The 25,636-nt window shown below is 49.8% G+C and overlaps 2 protein-coding genes across 2 annotated transcripts in view; one reads left to right on the top strand and one right to left on the bottom strand.

The window, feature by feature from the left end:
- Nucleotides 1-728: 728 nt before the first annotated feature.
- On the bottom strand, nt 729-10,612 carry LOC149427527 (coiled-coil domain-containing protein 137-like; the record flags this gene model as incomplete). The annotated part of the gene is made up of 5 exons (XM_089667933.1): nt 10,475-10,612; nt 8,675-8,799; nt 6,138-6,393; nt 2,779-2,861; nt 729-808 (listed from the first exon to the last, which is right to left on the bottom strand). Coding segments are annotated over exons 1-5 (612 nt in total), but the record flags the coding sequence as incomplete, so codon positions are not given.
- Nucleotides 10,613-17,188: 6,576 nt separating this feature from the next.
- Nucleotides 17,189-25,636, top strand: part of LOC149427528 (rod cGMP 3',5'-cyclic phosphodiesterase subunit gamma) — a 36,143-nt gene continuing 27,695 nt past the window's right edge. Inside the window, exon 1 of the mRNA XM_089667932.1 lies at nt 17,189-17,266. The gene's annotated coding sequence lies outside the window, so the exon portion shown is untranslated. The remainder of the gene's footprint in view (nt 17,267-25,636) is intronic.

Below are 25,636 nucleotides of genomic sequence, written 5' to 3' on the forward strand. Positions count from 1 at the left end.
TTAGATTGTAAGCTCCCAGGATCAGCCCCTCCCTCTTAGATAGTCAGCTCCCAGGATCAGCCCCTCCCTCTTAGGTTGTAAACTCCCAGGATCAGCCCCTCCCTCTTAGATTGTAAACTCCCAGGATCAGCCCCTCCCTCTTAGATTGTAAGCTCCCAGGATCAGCCCCTCCCTCTTAGATTGTCAGCTCCCAGGATCAGGCCCCTCCCTCTTCGATTGTAAGCTCCCAGGATCAGCCCCTCCCTCTTAGATTGTAAGCTCCCAGGATCAGCCCCTCCCTCTTAGATTGTAAACTCCCAGGATCAGCCCCTCCCTCTTAGATTGTAAGCTCCCAGGATCAGCCCCTCCCTCTTAGATTGTAAACTCCCAGGATCAGCCCCTCCCTCTTAGATTGTAAACTCCCAGGATCAGCCCCTCCCTCTTAGTTTGTAAGCTCCCAGGATCAGGCCCCTCCCTCTTAGATTGTAAACTCCCAGGATCAGCCCCTCCCTCTTAGATTGTAAGCTCCCAGGATCAGCCCCTCCTTCTTAGATTGTAAACTCCCAGGAACAGCCCCTCCCTCTTAGATTGTAAGCTCCCAGGATCAGGCCCTCCTATCCCTCTTGTATTGATCTGTATTGTTGCTGTATTGTCTCCCATTATATTGTACAGCGCTGAGCACACTGTTGGCGCCATAAATCCTGTATAATAAGATGTCATTCCTCGTGGAATACGTCCCACACATTTACCTTTGTTCCAGCTGCACCCTTTCTTGGCTTTACTGTGAGTGACGGGGGCTCCAGCGCGACTTCACCGAACATAACTTCATCTGTTCAAGAAACAACAGAGTCACTCAACAGGATTCAGGAAAACAGGAGTGAGAGAGTTGAGGCAGCCATTTCCGTCTAAAGAAAATGGCAGTTAGGGTTTTTTATGCCTTCTTAAAAAAAAAAAAATAAATAAATAAAAATATGGCAGTTCCATGGCTGCCAGGCTGTTCTGATGGCTTTAGTACTTACTAAATCAATGACATGGAATGAGCAAGGGAGGCAGGAACAGCTCTGCACCTGGAAGTGCTCAGAGCCGCATGCTTCTGGGTTCATCTTGCCCCAGGCATTCACTGATCTCCCACAGCTCTCCTTCCTGACATGAAGGTCTCAGGCACTCAGGGGGTTTCACAACCCTGATCCTGGAAGTACTCAGAGCTCTAAACTTCTGGGTCCATCTTATCCTGGGCATTCACTGATCTCCCACAGCTCTCCTTCCTGACATGAAGGTCTCAGGGGGCTTCACAACCCTTATCCTGGAAGTACTCAGAGCTGTAAACGTCTTGGTTCATCATATGATGGGTATTCACTGATCTTCCAAGGCTGTCCATCCGGATACCTGCCATGAAGGTCCAAGGCACTCAAGGAGTTTCGCAACTCTGTACCTGGAAATGCTCAAAGGGAGCTGCTTGGTTCACACTACTCTGGGTGTTTTCTGATCTCCCACTGCTCTCCATCCTGACACCAACCATGAAGGTCCCAGGCACCCAGGTGGTTTACCAACTCTGAACCTGGAAGTGCTCAGAGACACGTGCTTCTCGGTTGATCCTACACCAGGCATTCACTGATCTCCTACAGCTCTCCATCCAGACATCTACCAAAAAGGTCTCAGGCACTCAAGGGGTTTCACAGCTCTGATCCTGGAAGTGCTCAGAGCTATAAACTTCTGGGTCCAGCCTACCCTGGGCATTCACTGATCTTCCACCGCTCTCCATCCCAACACCAGCCATGAAAGTCAAAAGGCACCCAAGTTGTTTAACAACTCTGAATCTGGAAGAGTTCAAAGTTGTGGTGCTTCTGGGTTCATCCTACCCTAGATGTTTGCTCTCCATCCAGACAGCTGGCATGAAGGTTCCAGGCATCCAGGAGGTTTACCTCCTCTAAACCTGGAAGTGTTCAGAGCTGCGCACTTCCGCGTTCATCCTGCCCCAGGTGTTTGCCGATTTCCCACCGCTCTCCATGCAGATACCTGCCAGGTCTAATGCAGGCCATACATGGGGCAAATTCTAAACCAAGAATTTTTGTTCAAATTTTGCACCATTAGTGGACCACAGCACTGGATGATTTTGTTGCGACCATTGAATTTGTGCGATCGAGCAGGTTGGAAATTTTTTGAGAAAACAAACTAATTTCTAATCAAATGATGGGAAAATCTAAATCGAAAAAGAAATGAGCTGTGACCTGGAAAGAAGATTCCCGGCCACGAAAATTCTTTTCGGAGGTGAAATTAAAGGCTTGGTCGTTCGAATTCAATGGTGGCACCATCGGATTACAAAACGCACAAGATTTATGATTTTCTAAATAAAATTCATTCAGAAAATCGGCCCATGTATGGCCTACATAGGGCACCCAGGAAAGACAGGCGAGCCTGGGAAACCTTTGCTGCTATGAGTGTTGGTACTTCTCAGCGCGGTCACAACACTTCCATTGGTGGCAGTGAAGAGGTTGTGGAAGATGGAGCTTCCTCCAAGGCACACCTACTCATATGGCCCCGGATAGGAGCTCCCAGAATGCCGTTAGGGCCCACGCTTCACACAAGTCCTGGTGTGGCAGTGAGGCAAGCGTGTACCTGCAATAAACACCTCTGTTAATGCAAAATGCTGAAACTATTTGTTTTTGTGCTGCCCAGCCAATAGGTGCGCTGGAAGTCTGTGTAAGATGAGGGGTCCTAGGCGGACTTTACTGCATCTCAACTTCACTTCTCTGCCAGATCTTTCGGCAATGGGAATTTATAAAAATCTGCGCACTTTACCTTTGAAAATCTCCTTTTCCAGACGAGCCTCTTTTTTCTCTTCTCGCCTCCGAACGAATTTATCTAAACACTTCCGATCGAACCTGCAAAGCAGATGACATTCATTACACCCGGAATCTCGTCTTCCGTCACCAACACTCGATGAGAACGCATTGCAACAAATGGAAGACCTTTCCAGACTATGTATAGAGTTCCTGTGTATGCCAGTCACCAGATATACAATATTGCCCCAAGTATTGTCCCCCCCCCCCCGTATATACACTCTATTACCCCAAGTATTGGGCCGCTGGCCTTCCCACGCACGACTTCTAATGGCCCCCCAGTCTTAGTCCGTAGGGTTCAATATTGAGTTGGCCCCGCCCTTTCCACGCACATGACCTTTCACGGTCCCCCAGTCTTAGTCCGTAGGGTCCAATATTGAGTTGGCCCCGCCCTTTCCACGCACATGACCTTTCACGGTCCCCCAGTCTTAGTCCGTAGGGTCCAATATTGAGTTGGCCCCGCCCTTTCCACACACATGAACTTTAATGGCCCCCCAGTCTTAGTCTGTAGGGTTCAATATTGAGTTGGCCCCGCCCTTTCCACACACATGACCTTTAATGGCCCCCCAGTCTTAGTCCGTAGGGTTCAATATTGAGTTGGCCCCGCCCTTTGCAGCTATAACAGCTTCAACTCTTCTGGGAAGGCCGTCCACAAGGTTTAGGAGGGTGTCTATGGGAAGGTTGGACCATTCTTCCAGAAGCACATTTGTCAGGTCAGGCACTGATGTCGGGGGAGGGGCACTGATGTCGGGGGAGGGGCACTGATGTCGGGGGAGGAGGCCTGGCTCGCAGTCTCCATTCTAATTCATCCCAAAGGTGTTCTATGGGGTTGAGGTCAGGACTCTGTGCAGGACAGTCAAGTTCCTCCACCCCAAACTGGCTCCTCCATGTCTTTATGGACCTTGCTTTGTGCACTGGTGTGCAGTCATGTTGGAACAGGAAGGGGCCATCCCCAAACTCCTCCCACACAGTTGGGGGCATGAAATTGTCCAAAATGTTGCCTTAAGAGTTCCCTTCACTGGAACTAGGGGGCCAAGCCCAACCCCTGAAAAACAACCCCACACCATAATCCCCCCTCCACCAAACTTTACACTTGGCACAATGCAGTCAGGCAAGTACCGTTCTCCTGGCCACCGCCAAACCCAGACATGTCCATCGGATTGCCAGACAGAGAAGCGTGATTGGTCCCTCCAGAGAACACGTCCCCACTACTCTAGAGTCCAGTGGCGGCGTGCTTTACACCACGGCATCCGATGCTTTGCATTGCACTTGGTGATGGAAGGCTTGGATGCAGCTGCTCGGCCATGGAAACCCATTCCATGAAGCTCTCTACGCACTGTTGTTGGGCTCATCTGAAGGCCACACCAAGTTTGGAGGTCTTTAGCTATTGACTCTGCAGACAGTTGGTGACTTCTGCGCACTGTGCGCTTCAGCATGCGCTGACCCCGCCCTGTCATGTGACGTGGCCTACCACTTGGTGGCTGAGTGGCTGTTGTTCCCAGTGGCTTCCACTTTGTTATAATCCCACTAACAGTTGAGCGTGGAATATTTAGTAGCCAGGAAATGTCACGGATGGACTTATTGCCCAGGTGGCCACCTATCACGGGACCACGCTTGGAGTCACTGAGCTCCTGAGAGCGACCCATTCTTTCACCAATGTTTGTAGAAGCCGTCTGCATGTCTAGGGGCTTGATTGTATACACCTGTGTCCATGGAGGGGATTGGAACACCTGAATCACATGATATGGAGGGGATGGGAACACCTGAATCACATGATATGGAGGGGATGGGAACACCTGAATCACATGATATGGAGGGGATGGGAACACCTGAATCACATGATATGGAGGGGATTGGAACACCTGAATCACATGATATGGAGGGGATTGGAACACCTGAATCACATGATATGGAGGGGATTGGAACACCTAAATCACATGATTGGGAGGGGATTGGAACACCTGAATCACATGATTGGGAGGGGATTGGAACACCCGAATCACATGATATGGAGGGGATTGGAACACCCGAATCACATGATATGGAGGGGATTGGAACACCCGAATCACATGATTTGGGGGGTGGGGACAATACTTTAATATATTGTGCATCAAAGTATAGATCAGATGCTTAAAGTGGAACTTCACTCTCTCAAACAACAGACTATTTGTAATCCTTCTGCTGCCAACATTAGTAAATAGAAAAGTATCATATTTACTTATTTAAAACTTTTTTTGTCTCTTCAGTTATTTCCTGGTTTCCATGCCTAGGCTGATGAGGTCATACATCCAAAAAGTCTTTAGGAGTGGAGGGAGGGTTCCAGCTCAGCCAATGCCTGAGCTAAGGCAGATGGATTTCAGGTGGTAAAAGTAAATGCTACATGAATCAACTGCCCCTACTCAAGATGGCCACGAACAGAAATGCTACGGGGGTGCTATTTAAAATGATTTCTCGGGAAAATAAAACATGGAGATATGGATATATGGGGGGGGGGGGGGTGTTTGCTTTGAATATTAACAATGCAAAGCACTGCACTTACAGAGTAGCACACGGACACAGCACACAGTTAACCCTTTGATCGCCCCTCATGTTAACCCCTTCCTGCCCAGTGCCATTAGTACAATGTCAGTCTGTCTTTTTTTTTCTATCACTGAATTGGTGTCACTGGGGATGTCAGTGACACCAAATCAGTCCCCCCCCAGTGTCAGAATTCCCGCCGCAGTCCCGCTAAAAGTCGCTGATCGCCGCCATTACCAGTAAAAATAGAATTGAATAAAAAAAAAAAAAATTCCAGTATCTATCCCGCCATTTGTAAACGCTAGAACTTTCACGTAAACCAATTAATTTACATGTATTGGGATTTTTTTCTGCCGAAAACACGGAGCAGAATATATTTTGGCCAAAATTTATGACGAAATTTGATTTTTAAAAAATTTTTTCTGGACATGTTTTATAGCAAAAAGTCAAAAATATTGTTTTTTTTTTTCTCAAAATGGTTTATAGCGCAAAAAGTAAAAATTAAAAAAAAAAAAAAAAAACAAAAAAAAAAACGCACAGATCAAATACCACCAAAAGAACGCTCTATTTGTGAGAAAAAAGGACGCAAATTTCATTTGGGTGCAGAGTTGCAAAACCGCACAATTATCACAAAAAATGGCCCGGACAGGAAGGGGGAGGGGAATCCTCTGGAGGGGGAGGGGTTAACCTCCCAAAACATAAGCAGTATGAGGGCTTTTCTTTCCACTTTCTGGCAACCACCTCAAACTGAACAGGAGGTTGGAGAGGACAACAAAGCAGGGTTCTTATTGGCTGACGTACTTCTTCCTCTTCTCAGACTTCTGCTTCTTGGTGACCTCCACCTCCACCTCCTCCTCCTTCTTGGGAAGCTCTCCCTTCTCATCCAGATCCATCTCAGGCCGGCGCTCCAGCTGGTTCTTGGTGAGGAAGAGGACATGTTGGGTCTCCCGATTCATGCGGCTCAGGAAGGCGCCGACCGATTCGTTTCTCTCCCGCTTGAACTTCGGCACCGGAATGTCCGTCTGCAACCCCTCACTGTGCCGCCCTCGTGTCTGCACTTGAAAGGAGAGAAAAGGGTCAGCCGGAAAGAAACCGATTTCCACACCGGGGGGGGGAGGGGGGGGGGGTGAAACCCCCAAGGTGACCGAAACGCCAGCTGCACCTCTACAGACCGGAATAGGAAGATCTTCCCCACATCCACCCATTCTGATCAGCAGAGGCTCAGGGCGGGATTCCATCAGTCTGGGGGTTACAGATCGACAAACATCATGAACTTATGGAGCCAATACCATCCAATCAGACTTCCATCTCTGTAGGTCAAATTTAACCCCTTGGTGCCGACCAATCCTGAGGGGGGGGGGGGGGAGGAATCCCCTGGAGAGCGAGCAGTTAAACCTTCGTTTTGTTTTTTAATTAACCCCTTGGCACCAGCGCCTCCCGGCCCTTTAAGGGTTTCAGCAGCCGGGAGGCGGGGTTCTAGAGTCATGTGACCGCCGTGGTTCGCCGTCACCTCAGTCACATGATCGGGACCTTTCCGCGAGTACCGGACATGCGTGCTGGGAGCGGGCAGGAGGCCGCACATTTGCATGGGGTCGGCATGAAGAGGTTAAATAGCAAACGTTTGTATACTTACCTGCTCTGTGCAACACTGTGGCACAGAGCAGCCCTGATCCTCCGCTTCTCCTAGCCCCTCCTCTTCGGTGGGTGCCCCCATGAAAAGCCGAGCCGCCTGCTGTGGTGTCGCTTGCTCAGCCCCGCCCCCCGTGTCACAACATTAGATTGACAGCAGCGGCAGCCAATGGCAGGGAGAGACACGGTGGGGTCAGAGCCGTTGCACATGGCTGGATCAGATTGGGCTCAGGTAAGAATTGGGGGCGGGGTGCAGCACAGAATGCATGAAGGTGAAAAACATTAAAGTAGAACTTTTTTTTCCCCATTTTGGACAGAGTGGGGGGGGGGGGGGTTATAACCCCGCTCAGATTTCTTTTTGCCACCTGCGTCCTCTTGGCGAGATTTCCCTTCATTTCCTGTCCCGTAGCAAAACAGGAAGTGCGGGAAAATCCCTTCAAATTAACGGAATCCCTTGGGGACCGACCAGGTCACCAGAACGAGTGTCCCCATTGGAAGATTTACCTTCTATTACTTTTCTGGGGACAACCCAAAATTTGGGGGTTTTTTTACGTTCGATGATAACGGTAAACAGGACGAATAGCTGCTTGCAGAGCGGCCTCAGTCACCGGAATGGGTTGCACTCGGCAGGCACTACGCCCCCCAACAGCGACGGGATAGAATTCCTGTGTACACCCCCTGCCTGCTGCCTCCAAAGGGGGAGCAATTAGGGTCACCTCTCCTGAACCCCTAGTGTGAATGAGCCCCTAAAGTGTTGCTGAACCTAAAAAGGTCGTACATTGCAGCTTACCAATCAGATGTGACGGCTGCATTAGTTTTCTTTTTTAGGAATTTTTCCCCGTTTTCTCCTGGTGATCTAGCCAGTAACACTCCTGTATTACAGCGCATCCACTCTGGAGAAAGGAGCACAGGAGCCACGGCAGCAGCGTTGTCCGTTTGGGGGGGAGGGGAGTGTTAAATGGACTAGCAGATTTAGATACACTAACACATTGAAGCCGAACTCCGGCTCACACTTCATAATCCGTTACAGTTTTTGTTCCTTTCGGGATGAAGGTTTTCCATCAATAAATAAAAGCTGATCATTGTAAGCGCCCCTGTCAGTGGGAGATGGTTTGTCTCAACCCCCTAACTGCTACATCTGCAGGACAGCTTGTTCTGTGACAAAACAGACCTACTGGCCGGATCACCTGGTGAAAATAAAGGAAAAACCCAAAAAAGAAAACTAATGCAGCCGTCACATCTAAAAACTGCAATGTAAGAAATGTCTGCTTTGGGTTTATTACGGCTGTCAGTTGTTCTTGTAAAATCCGGGAGATCAGAATCACGTCCAACGAGAAAACGTTCCCTCACACAATCACGACACAGACATGACACACACACGTCACGACACACAGGACACACGACACAGACATGACACATACACACACACACACAGACAGACAGACGACACAGACATGACACACACACGTCACACACATGACATACAACACAACACAATCACAACACAGACATGACACATACACACACACACACACACACACACAGACAGACGACACAGACATGACACACACACGTCACACACATGACATAGGACACAACACAATCACAACACAGACATGACACACACAGGACACACGACACAGACATGACACATACAGACATGACACATACACACAGGACACGACACAGACACCACTCGTCCGGCAGACCTGGCCGCCTCCTTTTCTTCGGTTTGTCCATTTCCATCCGACTCTTCATGATTTCTCGCAGCTTGAACGGGATTTCCTGGGTGTCCGGGTCCTTCGGGGTGGAATTTGTCTTTTTCTTCATATTCCTACAAGAAGAGAAACAGAGATCCGTGACAACCGTGTTCCGGGAACTCCAGGAGGGGAATGCCGGTCAGGAGAGAATCATTCATCCCGACATCCGACCCGCCATCCCCACACTGGGAGGAAAGGGTTAACACCAGTCTGTCTGTCGGGGAGATTCTTCTGCCATTCTTGTCCCAGACAACAGGAAATGAGGCAGAAAATCCCCTCCGTGGTCACTGGAATTTGTGTCTGGAATTGGCCTTTAAAATGTAACTGTCGCCTCTGCACCCTCCATGCATCCTGTGTTGTTCCCGCACCCTCCATGCATCTTGCGTGGCCCCTGCACCCTCCATGCACTGTGTCCCCCCCCCCCGGACCCTGTGTTGCCCCCGCACCCTCCATGCACCATGTCCCCCGCCCCCTGCATTGCCCCCGCACCCTCCATGCACCATGTCTCCCCCCCTGCACCCTGTGTGGCCCCCGCACCCTCCATGCACCATGTCTCCCCCCCCCTGCACCCTGTGTGGCCCCCGCACCCTCCATGCACCATGTCTCCCCCCCCCTGCACCCTGTGTGGCCCCCGCACCCTCCATGCACCATGTCTCCCCCCCACTGCACCCTGTGTGGCCCCCGCACCCTCCATGCACCATGTCTCCCCCCCCTGCACCCTGTGTGGCCCCCGCACCCTCCATGCACCATGTCTCCCCCCCCTGCACCCTCCATGCACCATGTCTCCCCCCCCTGCACCCTCCATGCACCATGTCTCCCCCCCCTGCACCCTCCATGCACCATGTCTCCCCCCCCCTGCACCCTGTGTGGCCCCCGCACCCTCCATGCACCATGTCTCCCCCCCCTGCACCCTGTGTGGTCCCCGCACCCTCCATGCACCATGTCTCCCCCCCCTGCACCCTCCATGCACCATGTCTCCCCCCCCCCTGCACCCTGTGTGGCCCCCGCACCCTCCATGCACCATGTCTCCCCCCCCGCACCCTGTGTGGTCCCCGCACCCTCCATGCACCATGTCTCCCCCCCCGCACCCTGTGTGGTCCCCGCACCCTCCATGCACCATGTTACCCCCCCCCTGCACCCTGTGTGGTCCCCGCACCCTCCATGCACCATGTCTCCCCCCCCCTGCACCCTGTGTGGCCCCCGCACCCTCCATGCACCATGTCTCCCCCCCCCCCTGCACCCTGTGTGGCCCCTGCACCATGTCTCCCCCCCTGCACCCTGTGTGGCCCCTGCACCCTCCATGCACCATGTCTCCCCCCCCCCCCTGCACCCTGTATGTCTCCCCCCCCCCCTGCACCCTGTGTGGCCCCTGCACCCTCCATGCACCATGTCTCCCCCCCCCCTGCACCCTGTGTGGCCCCTGCAATCTCCATGCACCCTGGTCCCTCCATGCACTGTGTCCCCCTCCCCGGACCTTGTGTTGCCCCTGCACCCTCCATGCACCATGTCCCCCCCCTTGCACCGTGTGGCCCCTGCAATCTCCATGCACCCTGGTAACCCCCCCGCGTCCTGCTTGCACCCTCCATTCACCCAGTGTCACCCCTGCACTCTCCATGCACCGTGTCCCCTTGCCCCCTCCATGCACCCAGTATCGTCCATGCACCGATACAACCCCGGGTGCTGCAATCCGGACAGCGCACCAAGAGAAGCCTCATTCCCCCTCCCGTGTCTTCCATATATAACACCCACCCGCGGGGACGCCCCGCACCGGCCCTGACAGCCGATCCAGCCGCTTTATCTCCCGGCTTCTTCCCCATCGCAGCCCGGGTGCGCTCCGTACACAACACGTGAGATTACACCACACACTTCCGGCCCCTTCATTACACGTCATCGTGAAACCGCCCTATGGGATTATCGGACACGCCACCGTACGTCACACGTGAGCCGCCGCCATCTTTGCCACTGGCAATCCCCGGGAGAAGCCCAGAGTGACGTCATATCCGCCTGGCAATGTCAAAGAAGAAGAGGGGACGCAGGGGGTGCCCTCTGGGGCAGCAGAGCTGTTGCTATGGTAATGCTGTTGGGACTCAGAGGCAGCTGTGTGCAGAGCTGTATATATATATATATATTATATGGTCGGCTGGAAGTGCTGCAGCGTCATGGTTGGGCGGGTGATGTACCCCGGACTCCTTACCTGGGAAGTTTGGGAAATCAGCGATCCCATGGATGGGGGGAGGGGCGCTATAGTGACTGGAAGGTGTAAACTTGTGCTAGTAGTGGGAGGGGCTTAAAACTTGAGTGCCGGGGTCAGGAGTATGTAATGTACAGAGTGGGGGGGGTCAGGAGCATGTAATGTACAGAGTGGGGGGGGTCAGGAGTGTGTAATGTACAGAGTGGGGGGGTCAGGTGTGTGTAATGTACAGAGTGGGGGGGTCAGGTGTGTGTAATGTACAGAGTGCGGGGGTCAGGTGTGTGTAATGTACAGAGTGGGGGGGTCAGGTGTGTGTAATGTACAGAGTGCGGGGGTCAGGTGTGTGTAATGTACAGAGTGGGGGGGTCAGGTGTGTGTAATGTACAGAGTGGGGGGGGGGGGTCAGGAGTATGTAATGTACAGAGTACAGGGGTCAGGAGTATGTAATGTACAGAGTGGGGGGGTCAGGTGTGTGTAATATACAGAGTGGGGGGGTCAGGTGTGTGTAATATACAGAGTGGGGGGGTCAGGTGTGTGTAATGTACAGAGTGGGGGGTCAGGTGTGTGTAATGTACAGAGTGGGGGGGTCAGGTGTGTGTAATATACAGAGTGGGGGGGTCAGGTGTGTGTAATATACAGAGTGGGGGGGTCAGGTGTGTGTAATGTACAGAGTGGGGGGGTCAGGTGTGTGTAATGTACAGAGTGCGGGGGTCAGGAGTGTGTAATATACAGAGTGGGGGGGCCAGGTGTGTGTAATGTACAGAGTGCAGGGGTCAGGTGTATGTAATGTACAGAGTGGGGGGGTCAGGTGTGTGTAATGTACAGAGTGGGGGGGTCAGGTGTGTGTAATGTACAGAGTGCGGGGGCCAGGTGTGTGTAATGTACAGAGTGCAGGGGGTCAGGTGTGTGTAATGTACAGAGTGGGGGGGTCAGGTGTGTGTAATGTACAGAGTACGGGGGTCAGGTGTATGTAATGTACAGAGTGGGGGGTCAGGAGTGTGTAATGTACAGAGTGCGGGGGCCAGGTGTGTGTAATGTACAGAGTGTGGGGGTCAGGTGTGTGTAATGTACAGAGTGGGGGGGTCAGGAGTGTGTAATGTACAGAGTGGGGGGGTCAGGTGTGTGTAATGTACAGAGTGCGGGGGCCAGGTGTGTGTAATGTACAGAGTGTGGGGGTCAGGTGTATGTAATGTACAGAGTGGGGGGGTCAGGAGTGTGTAATGTACAGAGTGGGGGGGTCAGGTGTGTGTAATGTACAGAGTACAGGGGTCAGGAGTATGTAATGTACAGAGTGGGGGGGGTCAGGAGTATGTAATGTACAGAGTGGGGGGGGTCAGGTGTGTGTAATGTACAGAGTGGGGGGGGTCAGGTGTGTGTAATGTACAGAGTGGGGGGGTCAGGAGTGTGTAATGTACAGAGTGCGGGGGCCCGGGGTGGGTCATGTACATAGTGCAGGGGCCCGGGGTGGGTCATGTACATAGTGCAGGGGCCCGGGGTGGGTCATGTACATAGTGCAGGGGCCCGGGGTGGGCACATAGTGCAGGGGCCCGGGGTGGGTCATGTACATAGTGCAGGGGCCCGGGGTGGGTCATGTACATAGTGCAGGGGCCCGGGGTGGGTACATAGTGCAGGGGCCCGGGGTGGGTACATAGTGCAGGGGCCCGGGGTGGGCACATAGTGCAGGGATCACCTTTACTCTTTGCTCGTGTTGAATGTATTATTGTTTGCCTTTGTCTATATTGTGCACAGGGTTGGATGTTCTTTATGTATAAAGTTTTTTTGCCTCAACAATAAATATAGACATCCTTTAAAAATCGTTTTTTTTCCCGCGGTGGAAAATGAAATCGTCCTGTAAATCTCTGCGCTGTCTTGCAGATCCTGAGCTCCCTTCTTAGACGGATCTCTCATTCCGTATCCGTCTCCTGCGGCAGGACGGCGATCTCCACCAGCCAATCCAATGGCGAGGACAGTTCCACGCGGAGCGCAGACTCTCCCGGCCTCGTGAGCGGAGATCTCCCACAAAATGGAGGCCCGGCCCCCGGAGGCTCTCAGAGTTCTTATGGGCCGCAGATCCCGCCTCCCCCCACCCACTGCTGTATGAGCGGCTGCCATAACTGCGTCTGGATCGCCTACGCGGAGGAGCTGCTGGAACTCTACAAAGATGGAGGCGAGAGAGCGCTGAGCACCTTGGAGGAGCACATCGAGGACGAGAACATTAAGATGTTCATCAGAATGGAAATACGGTTCAGGATGAAGAACCAAGCTTCGTAAACGCAGCGGCGTCATGGAAGCCCTCAGAAGAACGGGGGGCTGTGATTGGTCTACAGGCTTTAAAGCTGAACTCCGGGCGCCATCGTTTTAGGATGCGTAGAGCATAAAGATTGGCCTTTTGACAGTCCAGCTTCCATATGTACTGACGCCCCGCCCCCATCCCCACCGACACACGTTGCGTCTCCGTCCCCACGAATGCGTCCCTGCCCAGTGATGACGCTGCGGCCATGCTCTTTGCCTGTGGCCCTTACATGTGCATTTCCCGGAGTTCGGCTCTAAAATGATCCTGAGACCCAGTTCACTCTGCATGCGACTTGAGACACGTGAAGGTTGAAAACGCATTTATTTCAGGTGCGGACGTTCCAATCGATGCTGCTCAAGTCGCAGCGACTTTTTAAAAAAAGGTTCCTGGGCTACTTTGATGTGACTTGAGTGCCTAGGCTCCTCAAGTTGCATGAAAGTCGCACTGAAAATGCGAACCGAGCCTGAAGCCAAGACGTTTTCCTCCTTTGTGGATGAAGTTTGGAAAGTTAAATGTTATTTGTTAATAGTTAAAGCTGAACGTTTGTTATATTTTAGATGGACTGAGGAATGGTTTGAACCCCTGTCAGGCTTTTATTGTTTTATGCGTATCTGCAGGTGAGATTCATCTGAACGATTTTTCCTGCAAGACAGACGTCCAGAATTTGAATTGTTTGTCTGTAAATATACACTGTATACCAAATGTTCATGAAAACCTGACCATCACACCTACCTGTATGGCCAAACGTACGTGAACCCCCCTCCCAATGATGGAGGTCAGGTGTCTCCAGTGAAGGGTCCTGGTAATCCTCCATCATACAAAGGCATTGTAGACAATTGTGCTCTTCCATCCTTGTGGTAATGGATTGGTGAGGACCCTTTTCTGTTCTCTGTGTACAAAGTCAGCTCCCTAAAGACATCGCTGACCTGTCTGTTGTGGAGGAACTCCAGCTCTGACCTCAACCCTACTGAACACCTTGGGAATGGATTGGAATGCCACTTGCAGCCAGGTCTTTGTGAAAAGCATCCAACATCCGTACCTGATCTCTCAATTGGCACAAATTCCCACAAACACCCTCCAAAACCTTGTGGAAAGCCTTCCCAGAAGAGTGAAGGATGTTGTAGCTGCAATGAGGGAGCCTTGAGCCCTAGAAAATGTGCTGTAATAGTTCTTATGGATCTAAAATGTCCAACATTTGGCCATATAGCCACAAACGTTTGGCCATCCAGTAGATTTCTCCTTTCATACCTTCGTTCATGAGTAGGATGCGGCCCAGTGGGTATCTGTTGGGTTTCGAGATATTGAGGTTAACTCAGTAAGGTAAACACCTTGGGGATGGATTGGAATGCCACTTGCAGCCGGGTCTTCTCATCCAACATCAGTACCTGGTTGGTTTGGTGAAGACCCTTTTCTGTTCCCCCATGACTGCCTCTTGTGTACAAAGCCAGCTCCATAAAGACATGGACGACCAATTTGGTGTGGAGGAACTCCAGTGTCCTGTACAGAGCCCTGACCTCAACCCTACTGAATACCTTTGGGATGATTTGGAACACTGATGGTAAGCCTGGTCTTCTCATCCAACATCAGTATTGTCCTTGCATTCTCATGACTACAAAAACTCTAGTTGAAATGGTAACTTCAAGAAAGGGTCATCCCAATCCAAACCGATACACTATATGGTCCAAACTATGTGGACACCACTCCAGATTATTGAGTTCAAGCACTGAAGGGTCCCGGTAATCCTCCATCATACAAAGACATTGTAGACAATTGTGCTCTTCCAACCTTGTGGTAACAATTTGGTGAAGACCGTTTTCTGTTCCACCATGACTGTCCTCTGTGTACAAAGCCAACTCCATAAAGACATGGAGGACCAATATGGTGTGGACAAATTCCAGTGTTCTGTACAGAACCCTGACCTCAACCCTACTAAACACCTCTGGGATGAATTGTAACTCCACTTTTGAGGTTGGTCTTTTTTTTGGTTCCCAATGTGAGGCCCAACGTATGAGTCAGATCTTCTCATCTAACATCAGTACCTGACCTCACAATTGCTCTTTTAGCTGAATTAAATGTTGTAGGAAGCCATCCAGAAGAGTGGAGCCAGCTCCATAAAGACATGGATGACCAGTTTGGTGTGGAGGAACTCGAGTGTTCTGTACAAAGCCCTGACCTCAACCCTACTGAACACCTTTGGGATGGACTGGAATGCCAAGCGTAAGCAAAGTCTTCCCATCCAACATCAGTATCTGACCTCACAAATGGACACAAATTCCCACAGGCACCCTCCAAAATCTTGTGGGAAGATTTCACAGAAGAGTGGAGGCTGTTATAGCCATAGAAGGGGGATAACTTCAGTGCTATGGAACTTTTTACGAATTCCCCCTATGTTTGACCAGTTTGATGTGGAGCAACCTGAGTGTCCTGCACAAAGCCCTGACCTCAACCCTACTGAGCACCTTTGGGATGACTTAGATTGCAGATTGTGAGCCAGGTATATTTTTTTTTTTCAGTGCACAATGTGAAGCCCAACTTGTGTTAGGTCTTTTTATTCAACACCAGTACCTGACCTCACAAGTGGACGCAACTTCCCACAGACGCCATGGACCTTTTTTTATGAATTTCCCCCTATCTTAGCCATAAAAGGGGGATAACTTCAGTGCTATGGAATTTTTTACGAATTCCCGCTATGTTTGACCAGTATCAGTATCTGCCCTTAATCCTATGGAGCACCGTTGGTATGTTTTTTGGTTTTGGTGAGGTTTTCTCATCCCAAGGTGTTCAGTAGGTTTGAGGTCATGGAGGAACTCGAGTGTCCTGCACAGAGCCCTAACCTCATCCCTACTGAACACCTTTGGGATGATTTGGAATGCTGCGTACAAGCCAGATCTTGTGTTTTTTTTGTTTTTTTCCTTGGTTCCCAACGTGGGGCCCAAAATGTGAGCCAGGTCTTCTCATCCAACGTCAGTACCTGACCTCAAAGCTAGTGAACACCTGTGGAAAGAATTGGACGATAATTTCAAGGCTTGGTCTTCGCATCCATAAAGTCCAAAAAAGAAAGCTGCACTTCTTACAGTACTTGACCTTGTACTGATGGGTACTCAAACTAAATGCCATGGATGGTGCCAGGCCAGAACCAAATGGAAAGATCCAAAGGGACCCGCGCTTCAAATGCGTTTTGTGTTTATTGTGAGGTCAGCATCACATAAGGCATAAGAATCTGACTTTTCAAGGCCTTACAGGGGCTCTTTCTCAAGGCAGCTTGGTTACTTTGAGAAAGAGAGGCTCCAAAACATCTAGTTCATATGCCTGACATGAAACTGTCTTCACAATAAACATGTGAAACACATCTGTTTGGAGTGCTGGTGACTTCGCATTTGGGTCTTCTCATCCAGCATCCGAATGTGACCTCACAAATGTTCCTTCAGTTCCATCAGCACAGATTCCTACAGACACGCTCTAAAATTTTGTGGAAAGCCTTCCTGGAAGAGTTGAGGATGTCAGAACTACAAAGGCTGGACAACTGCGAATGAATGGTCATGGTTTTGGAATGGGATGTCCAGCAAGGTGTGATGGTCAGGGTTACGAAGTTTTGGCCATATAGTGTATTTCATGTACATCATTCGGTTTCCTAAAGAAGATGTTATTTATTTTAGACTTTACGTACAATTTTTGTATCATTTTAATGCTGACAATAAAAGCAGGACGTCCCAGAGGAAAGGTACTCCGTATTGATTCCAGCACCATGCATGCAACTTCAGCTTTCTTTCTGCAAATTCCAAAAAATCCATCAATGGGTTGTAAATAGCGGCTGAACGGAGGTATTTTATGAACTGCAGCAGAGGATAGTGCGTTGTCAGTGATGCATGTCCCCAGATGGGCTATCAGATTACCGTTTGAGATAGAGAAGGCTAATCCTATTACTGCTGAGCCTCATAAATCCCGAGCCTCAGAGGTGGGGCGGATCAGACAATTGCCAGAGGAGAACGCTTGAAGGGGGTGTCCGCTGACCACAAACTCTTCCTGTGGATGGATATGTAAGAGCCATTTGTGCAGGGTAAGTAAGCAGAGTGCTCAACTTTGCAACCTGAAGCTGCCCGTTTTATCAGATTTTGCAGGATACAGCACAAGGTTTTAATGGGCCGCCGGCCATCTTCAACTGCCAAAAAGCGTTCCTTAAAGGTGGCCTCACACGAGGCAATTTTCACATGATTTAAACCTCCAGGAATCGCAAATACGCTGGTCAGAGATTATGCAATCTACCACCTATCAGCTTGATCGACCACAGAAGTTAGTCTATTGTGAAGCTGAAACCGGGCGATAAATTGATTGCTTCAATACACTCTATTGTTAGATCAATCCACAAATGGAACAAAACGCTGAAAGCGATCAGTTTTGTGCCGGGCTTGATAGGGACCATCTAGATTCCCACCATTTTATGCCTTCATCCCTTTATGACTTTGAAGAACAATGTCACATGTAAGGGCAACTCAAGGTCTTGTGCCTTTGGTGACTACACTTTATGGAGAGTACGGTGATACATAATTAGTTCCTGGCGATGACTTTAGATCTTATTTGCCATTCCCAATTGACTGAAAATTGCCACAAGTATGGCCAGCTAAGTGCTCAACACCTCAGTTGAATAGCTAGAAGTAGTTTCACATCAGGGGCGGACTGACCATTTGGAAACTCGGGCACTGCCCGAGGGCCCGGGGTCAATAGGGGGCCCCATGAGATGCCCCTAGTACCTTTTTTCATAGGCTTTTTTGAGTTTGGGCAAGGACACAGGGGCCCCATGATCCCCTATTGCCCGGGGGCCCCATGAGTTGTCAGTCCGCCCCTGTTTCACAATCAACTGATCTTTTTCTGTAATGTTGAAGGCAAGTCCAGTTGAATGTGTCCAACTACTGGTGGTATCTACACTCACCGGCCACTTTATTAGGTACACCTGTTCAATTGCTTGGTCGCACAAATTGTTAACCAGCCAATCACATGGCAGCAGCTCAGTGCATTTAGGCATCTAGACGTGGTGAAGACAACTTGCTGGAGTTCAAACCGAGCATCAGAATAGGGAAGAAAGGGGATTCAAGTGACATTGAACGTGGCATTATTGTTGATGCCAGACAGGCTGGTCTGAGTATTTCAAAAACTGCTGATCTCCTGGGATTTTCCCGCACAACCATCTCTAGGGTTTCCAGAGAATGGTCCGAAAAGAGAAAATATCCAGTGAGTGGAGGAAAATGCCTTGTTGATGTCAGAGGAGAACGGGCAGACTGGTTCCAAATGATAGAAAGGCAACAGGAACTCCAATAACCCCTCGTTACACCCAAGTTACACAAAATACCATCTCTGAACGCAAAACACGTCCAGCCATGAAGCAGAAGTGCTACAGCAGCAGAAGACCACACCGGGTTGCAAGGTGTACCTAATAAAGTGGCTGGTGAGTGTATGTCAAGATTGGATAAATGGGAACCTTCAGGTTCTCTCCCCTCCATGAGGTCTACCTTTGGGGAAGCCCAACCTAGTATTGGGTAGGCCTTGCTTCGGGAGGTCTCCTGATGTAAGGGATCAGCCTGGTTTGAGCTGGGTGGACCACGAGTACCCCAATCCCCCCTTGGAGGATCAGAACCAGGGTCCTTTCCTTTCAGAGAAGGACCTGTGCACTTTTGTATGTGTCTCACTTTTTTTTGCACTTGGTGTTAGTTCTGAGTCTGCGCAGCACACCACGGGACTTAGAAAAAAGAATACTTGGATAAATGGGAACTTTCACAAGACTTTTCAAAAGGGAAAGTTGGAAAAAGTCAGCAGTTTTCCAATGCGATTAAAAATTAAAATGACCTCTTTAACGACAGAAAAGGGAATAGTCAAAAGATAAATCAAAACAGTAAGTGGAAGGATACATTTAGGGGTTGACTTACTAAAGGCAAATAAACTGAGCACTCTAAAAGTGCATTTGCTCCAGAGCTTAGCAAATGAGGAGAAGCTCTGCTGACTTCCATCATCCAATCATGTGTAAGCAAAATGTTTTTTTTTTTCTTTCTTTTCCTTCCATGTGATTGGGTATTCTTTGCAAAGTGAAGCTCCCCCTCATTTACTAAGCTCTGGAGCAACTGCCCTTGCAGAGTGCGCCGTCTATTTGCCTTTAGTAACATTGTGTCCAGAGCACAGATACCATCATTGAACGTCTCTCAACACCTGGTTCCTCCACCACCTGGAGATCCAAACTGAATGCTGACCCCCAGGGAAGGACCTCCTCAGCTGTGTCTGACCTACTGTAGCTCAAGAGGTCCATCCCTGAGGGTCAGCATTCAATTTGGATCTCCAGGTGGTGGAGGAACCAGGTGTTGAGAGAAGTTCGATGACGGTATCTGCACTCTGGACACAATGGAGTTGAGTTACTAAAGGCAAATAGACTGAGCACTCTGCAAGGGCCGCTGCTCCAGATCTCCACTTTGCCAAGAATACCTCCACCATCTGGAGATCCAAACTGAATGCTGACCATCAGGGATAGACCTCTTCAGCTGTGCTGCATAGCAGTTGCTGCAGAGATAAATAAATAAGGGGGAACTCTTCCATCATCCAATCATGTGCGAGCAAAAATGCAGTTTTTTTGTATTTTCCTTGCATGTGATTGGATATTTTTTGCAAAGTGAAGCTTCCCCTCATTTACTAAGCTCTGGAGCAACTGCCCTGGCAGAGTTCTCAGTCTATTTCCCTTTAGTAACTCAACTCCATTGTGTCCAGAGCACAGATACCGTCATTGAACGTCTCTCAACACCTGGTTCCTCCACCACCTGGAGATCCAAATTGAATGCTGACCCTTAGGGATGGACCTCCTCAGCTGTGTCTGACCTCCTGTAGCTCAAGAGGTCCATTCCTGAGGGTCAGCATTCAATTTGGATCTCCAGGTGGTGGGGGAACCAGGTGTGGAGAGAAGTTTTGATGACGGTATCTGCACTCTGGACACAATGGAGTTGAGTTACTAAAGGCAAATAGACTGAGCACTCTGCAAGGGCAGTTGCTCCAGAGCTTAGTAAATGAGTGGGAGCTCTGCTGATTACCACCATCCAATCATGTGCGAGCAAAAATGCTGTTTTTTTGTATTTTCTTTGCATGTGATTGGATATTTTTTGCAAAGTGAAGCTCCCCCTCATTTACTAAGCTCTGGAGCAACTGCCCTTGCAGAGTGCGCCGTCTATTTGCCTTTAGTAACTCAACTCCATTATGTCCAGAGCACAGATACCGTCATCGAACTTGACTCTCAAGACCTGGTTCCTCCACCACCTGGAGATCCAAACTGAATGCTGACCCTCAGAAATGGACCTCCTCAGCTATGTCTGACCTCCTGTAGCTAAAGAGGTCCACTCTGGAGCAAATGCACTTTGCAATGTGCACAGTCTATTTGCCTTTAGTAACTCAACTCCATTGTGTCCAGAGCACAGATACCATCATCGAACTTGACTCTCAAGACCTGGTTCCTCCACCACCTGGAGATCCAAACTGAATGCTGACCCTCAGAAATGGACCTCCTCAGCTGTGTCTGACCTCCTGTAGCTAAAGCGGTCCACTCTGGAGCAAATGCACTTTGCAATGTGCACAGTCTATTTGCCCTTAGTAAATCAACCCCTTAGAATTCAGTCTTGGCTAGGAGACAACAGGATGAGTTGCATTGGCTCAGCCCACTGTCCTGAAATGAGGAATAATCCTTTTATTTTTAGAATATGTGATGGAATGAAACATCTTCTGTTCAATAAAGGATTTTTTTGGGGGGGTGAATTTACTAAAGGTAAATAGACTGGGCACTTTGCAAGCGCAGGTGCTTTAGAGCTTAGTAAATGAGGGGGAGCTTCACTTTGCAAAGAGTACTAAATCACAGGCAAGGAAACTATAAAAAAACAGCAGTTCTGCTTGCCCATGATTGGATGATGGAAGTCAGCACAGCTTCTAGTTTATTAAGCTCTGGAGCAACTGTACTTGCAAAGTGCACATCCTATTTGCCTTTAGTAAATCAACCCCTGAGTGTTCTAAGGAGGCTCTAATGCGATGCGCACTGGTTTAGCGGAGGATCGTTGATTGCTTTAGCCTCTTAACCTGTATGGGGGTTACTGTGGGGGACCCAACAGAACTTCTAATGAGGAACCCATGACCAAGGTCTTCTGTAGACAAGGCTTGGTGCGTTAGACTGGATTTACGTCAGGGGCCTTAACCCCTAAAACTCCATCCGTTATGGACTGTTATCTGTACACTGATGGACGGTAACGTCTGGACCCTTGTAACGGAACCGGACCCAGACTGCACTTGGGTATTTCCGTTAGACTCCCACTTTTCCGTCAGAACACAGATCCACCGACCCCACCGCTGATCATACAGGAAATAGACTGCTTTATTTTAACATAGATACAAGATATATACACAGGGCGGGGAAATACACCTAGTAACAGGAAACACATCAGCAGGCCGTCCCATCAGGGGGAAGGGCTGCCAGAAACACCCCCCCACCAAGCCAATGCACAAACACATACATCCCATAATACTTTGCTCCCAAGCCAGACACAATAGAACAATGGGACCACATGGCAGTAAACAATGAACAACCCCCACCCCAATATTAGAACATTTCACCCTGTACCCCTAACAGGCACAGGGTGACTTACACATAATAGGGATATAGGGAGCTGAGACAGGGGTCTCCCCACCTCTCCAAAGGGGGCTGTGTTCCATGGGCCCCCCACCCAACGTGACTCCCATCACAACTCTGTATACAGATAGCTCTGTATATAGGGTACAGCGTGATGTATACTCCTTCATTGCTCTTTGCCACGCCCATTACAAAACTGTTCTCCATGTCATATGGTTTTATGGTGGACGCAGGGGCGGACTGACTATTCCGGCACTCGGGCAATGTCTGAGGGCCCGGGGTCAATAGGGGGCCCTCATGAGATGCCCCTGGTACCTTTCATAGGCTTTTTTCGTGTGTGGTTTGATTGTGGGCGAGGACACAGGGGCCCCATGATCCCCTAGTGCCTGGGGGCCCCATGAGTTGCCAGTCCACCCCTGGGTGGACTTCACGCCTTGCCTGTCTATTACAGGCTGTCAAAAAGGTCACCATACATAAGGAAAATGGAAAATTGTAGCTAAATGTAACTTTTTTTTTGTACAAAATATGATTTACAAAATTTAAAAAATATGAAAAATATGTAAATATAAAAAGTATTATTATTATTATACAGGATTTATGGCGCCAACAGTGTGCTCAGCACTTTACAATATAATGGGAGACAATACAGATCAATACAAGAGGGATAGGAGGGCCTGATCCTGGGAGCTTACAATCTAAGAGGGAGGGGCTGATCCTGGGAGTTTACAATCTAAGAGGGAGGGGCTGATCCTGGGAGTTTACAATCTAAGAGGGAGGGGCTGATCCTGGGAGCTTACAATCTAGGAGGGAGGGGCTGATCCTGGGAGTTTACAATCTAGGAGGGAGGGGCTGATCCTGGGAGTTTACAATCTAAGAGGGAGGGGCTGATCCTGGGAGTTTACAATCTAGGAGGGAGGGGCTGATCCTGGGAGTTTACAATCTAGGAGGGAGGGGCTGATCCTGGGAGCTGACAATCTAGGAGGGAGGGGCTGATCCTGGGAGTTTACAATCTAGGAGGGAGGGGCTGATCCTGGGAGCTGACAATCTAGGAGGGAGGGGCTGATCCTGGGTGTTTACAATCTAAGAGGGAGGGGCTGATCCTGGGGGCTTACAATCTAGGAGGGAGGGGCTGATCCTGGGAGTTTACAATCTAAGAGGGAGGGGCTGATCCTGGGAGTTTACAATCTAAGAGGGAGGGGCTGATCCTGGGGGTTTACAATCTAAGAGGGAGGGGCTGATCCTGGGAGCTTACAATCTAAGAGGGAGGGGCTGATCCTGGGAGCTTACAATCTAAGAGGGAGGGGCTGATCCCGGGAGCTTACAATCTAAGAGGGAGGGGCTGATCCTGGGGGCTTACAATCTAGGAGGGAGGGGCTGATCCTGGGAGCTGACAATCTAGGAGGGAGGGGCTGATCCTGGGAGCTTACAATCTAAGAGGGAGGGGCTGATCCTGGGGGCTTACAATCTAGGAGGGAGGGGCTGATCCTGGGAGTTTACAATCTAAGAGAGAGGGGCTGATCCTGGGAGTTTACAATCTAAGAGGGAAGGGCTGATCCTGGGAGCTTACAATCTAAGAGGGAGGGGCTGATCCTGGGAGCTTACAATCTAGGAGGGAGGGGCTGGTGGTACAAAAGGTAGTAACTGTGGGGGATGGACTGGTAGGAGGAGTAGAAGATTCCATTATTAGCTGAGGGCAGGATAGGCTTTTCAGAGATCGCCTAAAGTGAGCAGAGTAGGTGATAGTCTGATAAATTGGGGTAGAGAGTTCCAGAGGATGGGGGAAGCTCTGGATAAGTCCTGGAGACGAGCATGGGAGGAGGAGACAAGGGAGCTAGAGAGCAGGAGGTCTTGCGAGGAGCAGAGAGGACGGTTTGGGTGATATTTAGCGACAAGATCGTTGATGTAATTCGTACAAAAGTACAATATATACCTTCAGGGTGACCTTCCGGTAACTTGGACATGTTACTTCGCATCACATATGTCATTAATAGATTGCAAGCTCTTCAGACAAGGAATTTTCCCCTGTTCCATAGTTACATAGTTAGTCTGGCTGAAAAAAGACAAAAGTCCTTCCAGTTCAACAAACAAAAAATAAAAACTTACAATCCTACACCCACAGTCAGGGGCGGACTGACCATTTGCGCACTCAGGCACTGCCCGAGGGCCCGGGGTCAGTAGGGGGCCCCATGAGATGCCCCTGGTACCTTTTTCATAGGCTTTTTTGAGTTTGGGCAAGGACCCAGGGGCCCCATGATCCCCTATTACCCGGGGGCCCCATGAGTTGTCAGTCCACAGTGGATCCAGAGGAAGGCAGGAAACCCAGCAAAGCACGATCCGATCTCCTCCTGCAGGGGAAACATTCCTTCCTGATCCCCCGAGAGGCAATCGGATATTCCCGGGATCAACTTTCCCTATAAACAGGGGTGTCCCTAGGGTTGGTGTCACCCCCTCCGACAATCCCCGCAGGATGGATCGGATCTGCGGATTGAGCATAATAGATCGGAGTCTGATCCATTATTTATTTATTTATTACAGATACTTATTACTGCTCTCAATTTATGCTGCGCTTTACATATATATTGTACATTCACATCAGGCCCCGCCCCCGAGGAGCGTACAATCTAAGGTCCGTAACTCACATTCATACATACACATACTAGGGCCAATTTAGAGAGGAGTCAATTCACCTACCAGTGTGTCTTTGGAGTGTGGGAGGAAACCAGAGTACCCGGAGGAAACCCACACAGGCACAGGGAGAACATGCAAACTCCAGGCAGGAGGTGCCGTGGTTGGGATTAGAACCAACGACCCGAGGACTGCCAGGCGTAAGTGCTAACCACTTAGCCACTGCGCTGCCCCATTATGCTCCCCAATCCGCAGATCCGATCCATCCTGCGGGGATCGTCGGCTTTCTTTACAACTTACCTTTTCGTGGATCGGATCCGGTGTCACCCCGTGTGTTAGGTGTCACCCGGTGCGGCGCGCACCCCCTGCACCCGCCTCGGGACGCAATGCCTATAAATGTTATATCCAGTTATATTCTGTGTATCCAAGAAAGAATCCAGGACTTTCCTACAGCAATCCACTGAGCTGGCCACACCCACCTCTTGGGGGAGTCTATTCTCCACAATGGCGGGTAATTGGAAGTCGATCTCTCGTGTATTGTGTGTAAATTGTCGGGAAGTCACCGTCAAATGCTTATTGAATTAAAAAAAAAATTAAATTGTATCAATTTTTTTTTTTGTAGTTTTGGATAAAATGTGGAAGGGCTGGACCCCCTGGTGCCCACCCATATATATATGGGTTGACTTGGACCCCATTCGCAGTTGTGTGACTTGAACCCTAAGTTGTACCCATGTTTTCCAATGATAACCGTTCACATATCTGAGCGACTTAAAGTTGCAGAGACTTCAGAGTCGTCATGCGCTGGTCCGCCTTTCGTGCAACTTAAGGGCCCATAGACTTCAATGTTAACCCTCAAAAGCTGCAGGAAAGTTGTACCTGAATGTGTTACATGCAACAGCGGGTCCGACTTTGCAGAGGGATGAGTCGCATCCAAAGTTGTACCCATCCAAGTTGTACCCATCCAAAGTTTTACTCATCCAAAGTTGTACCCATCCAAAGTTGCATCAAAGTTGTGCCCATCCAAAGTTGTATCAAAGTTGTACTCATCCAAAGTTGTACTCATCCAAAGTTGTACTCATCCAAAGTTGTATCAAAGTTGTACTCATCCAAAGTTGTACCCATCCAAAGTTGTACTCATCCAAAGTTGTACCCATCCAAGTTGTA

Source organism: Staurois parvus, unplaced genomic scaffold (assembly GCF_062004578.1).
Source record: "Staurois parvus isolate SC_StPar_1 unplaced genomic scaffold, SC_StPar_1.0 ptg003679l, whole genome shotgun sequence".
NCBI classification, from domain to species: domain Eukaryota; kingdom Metazoa; phylum Chordata; class Amphibia; order Anura; family Ranidae; genus Staurois; species Staurois parvus.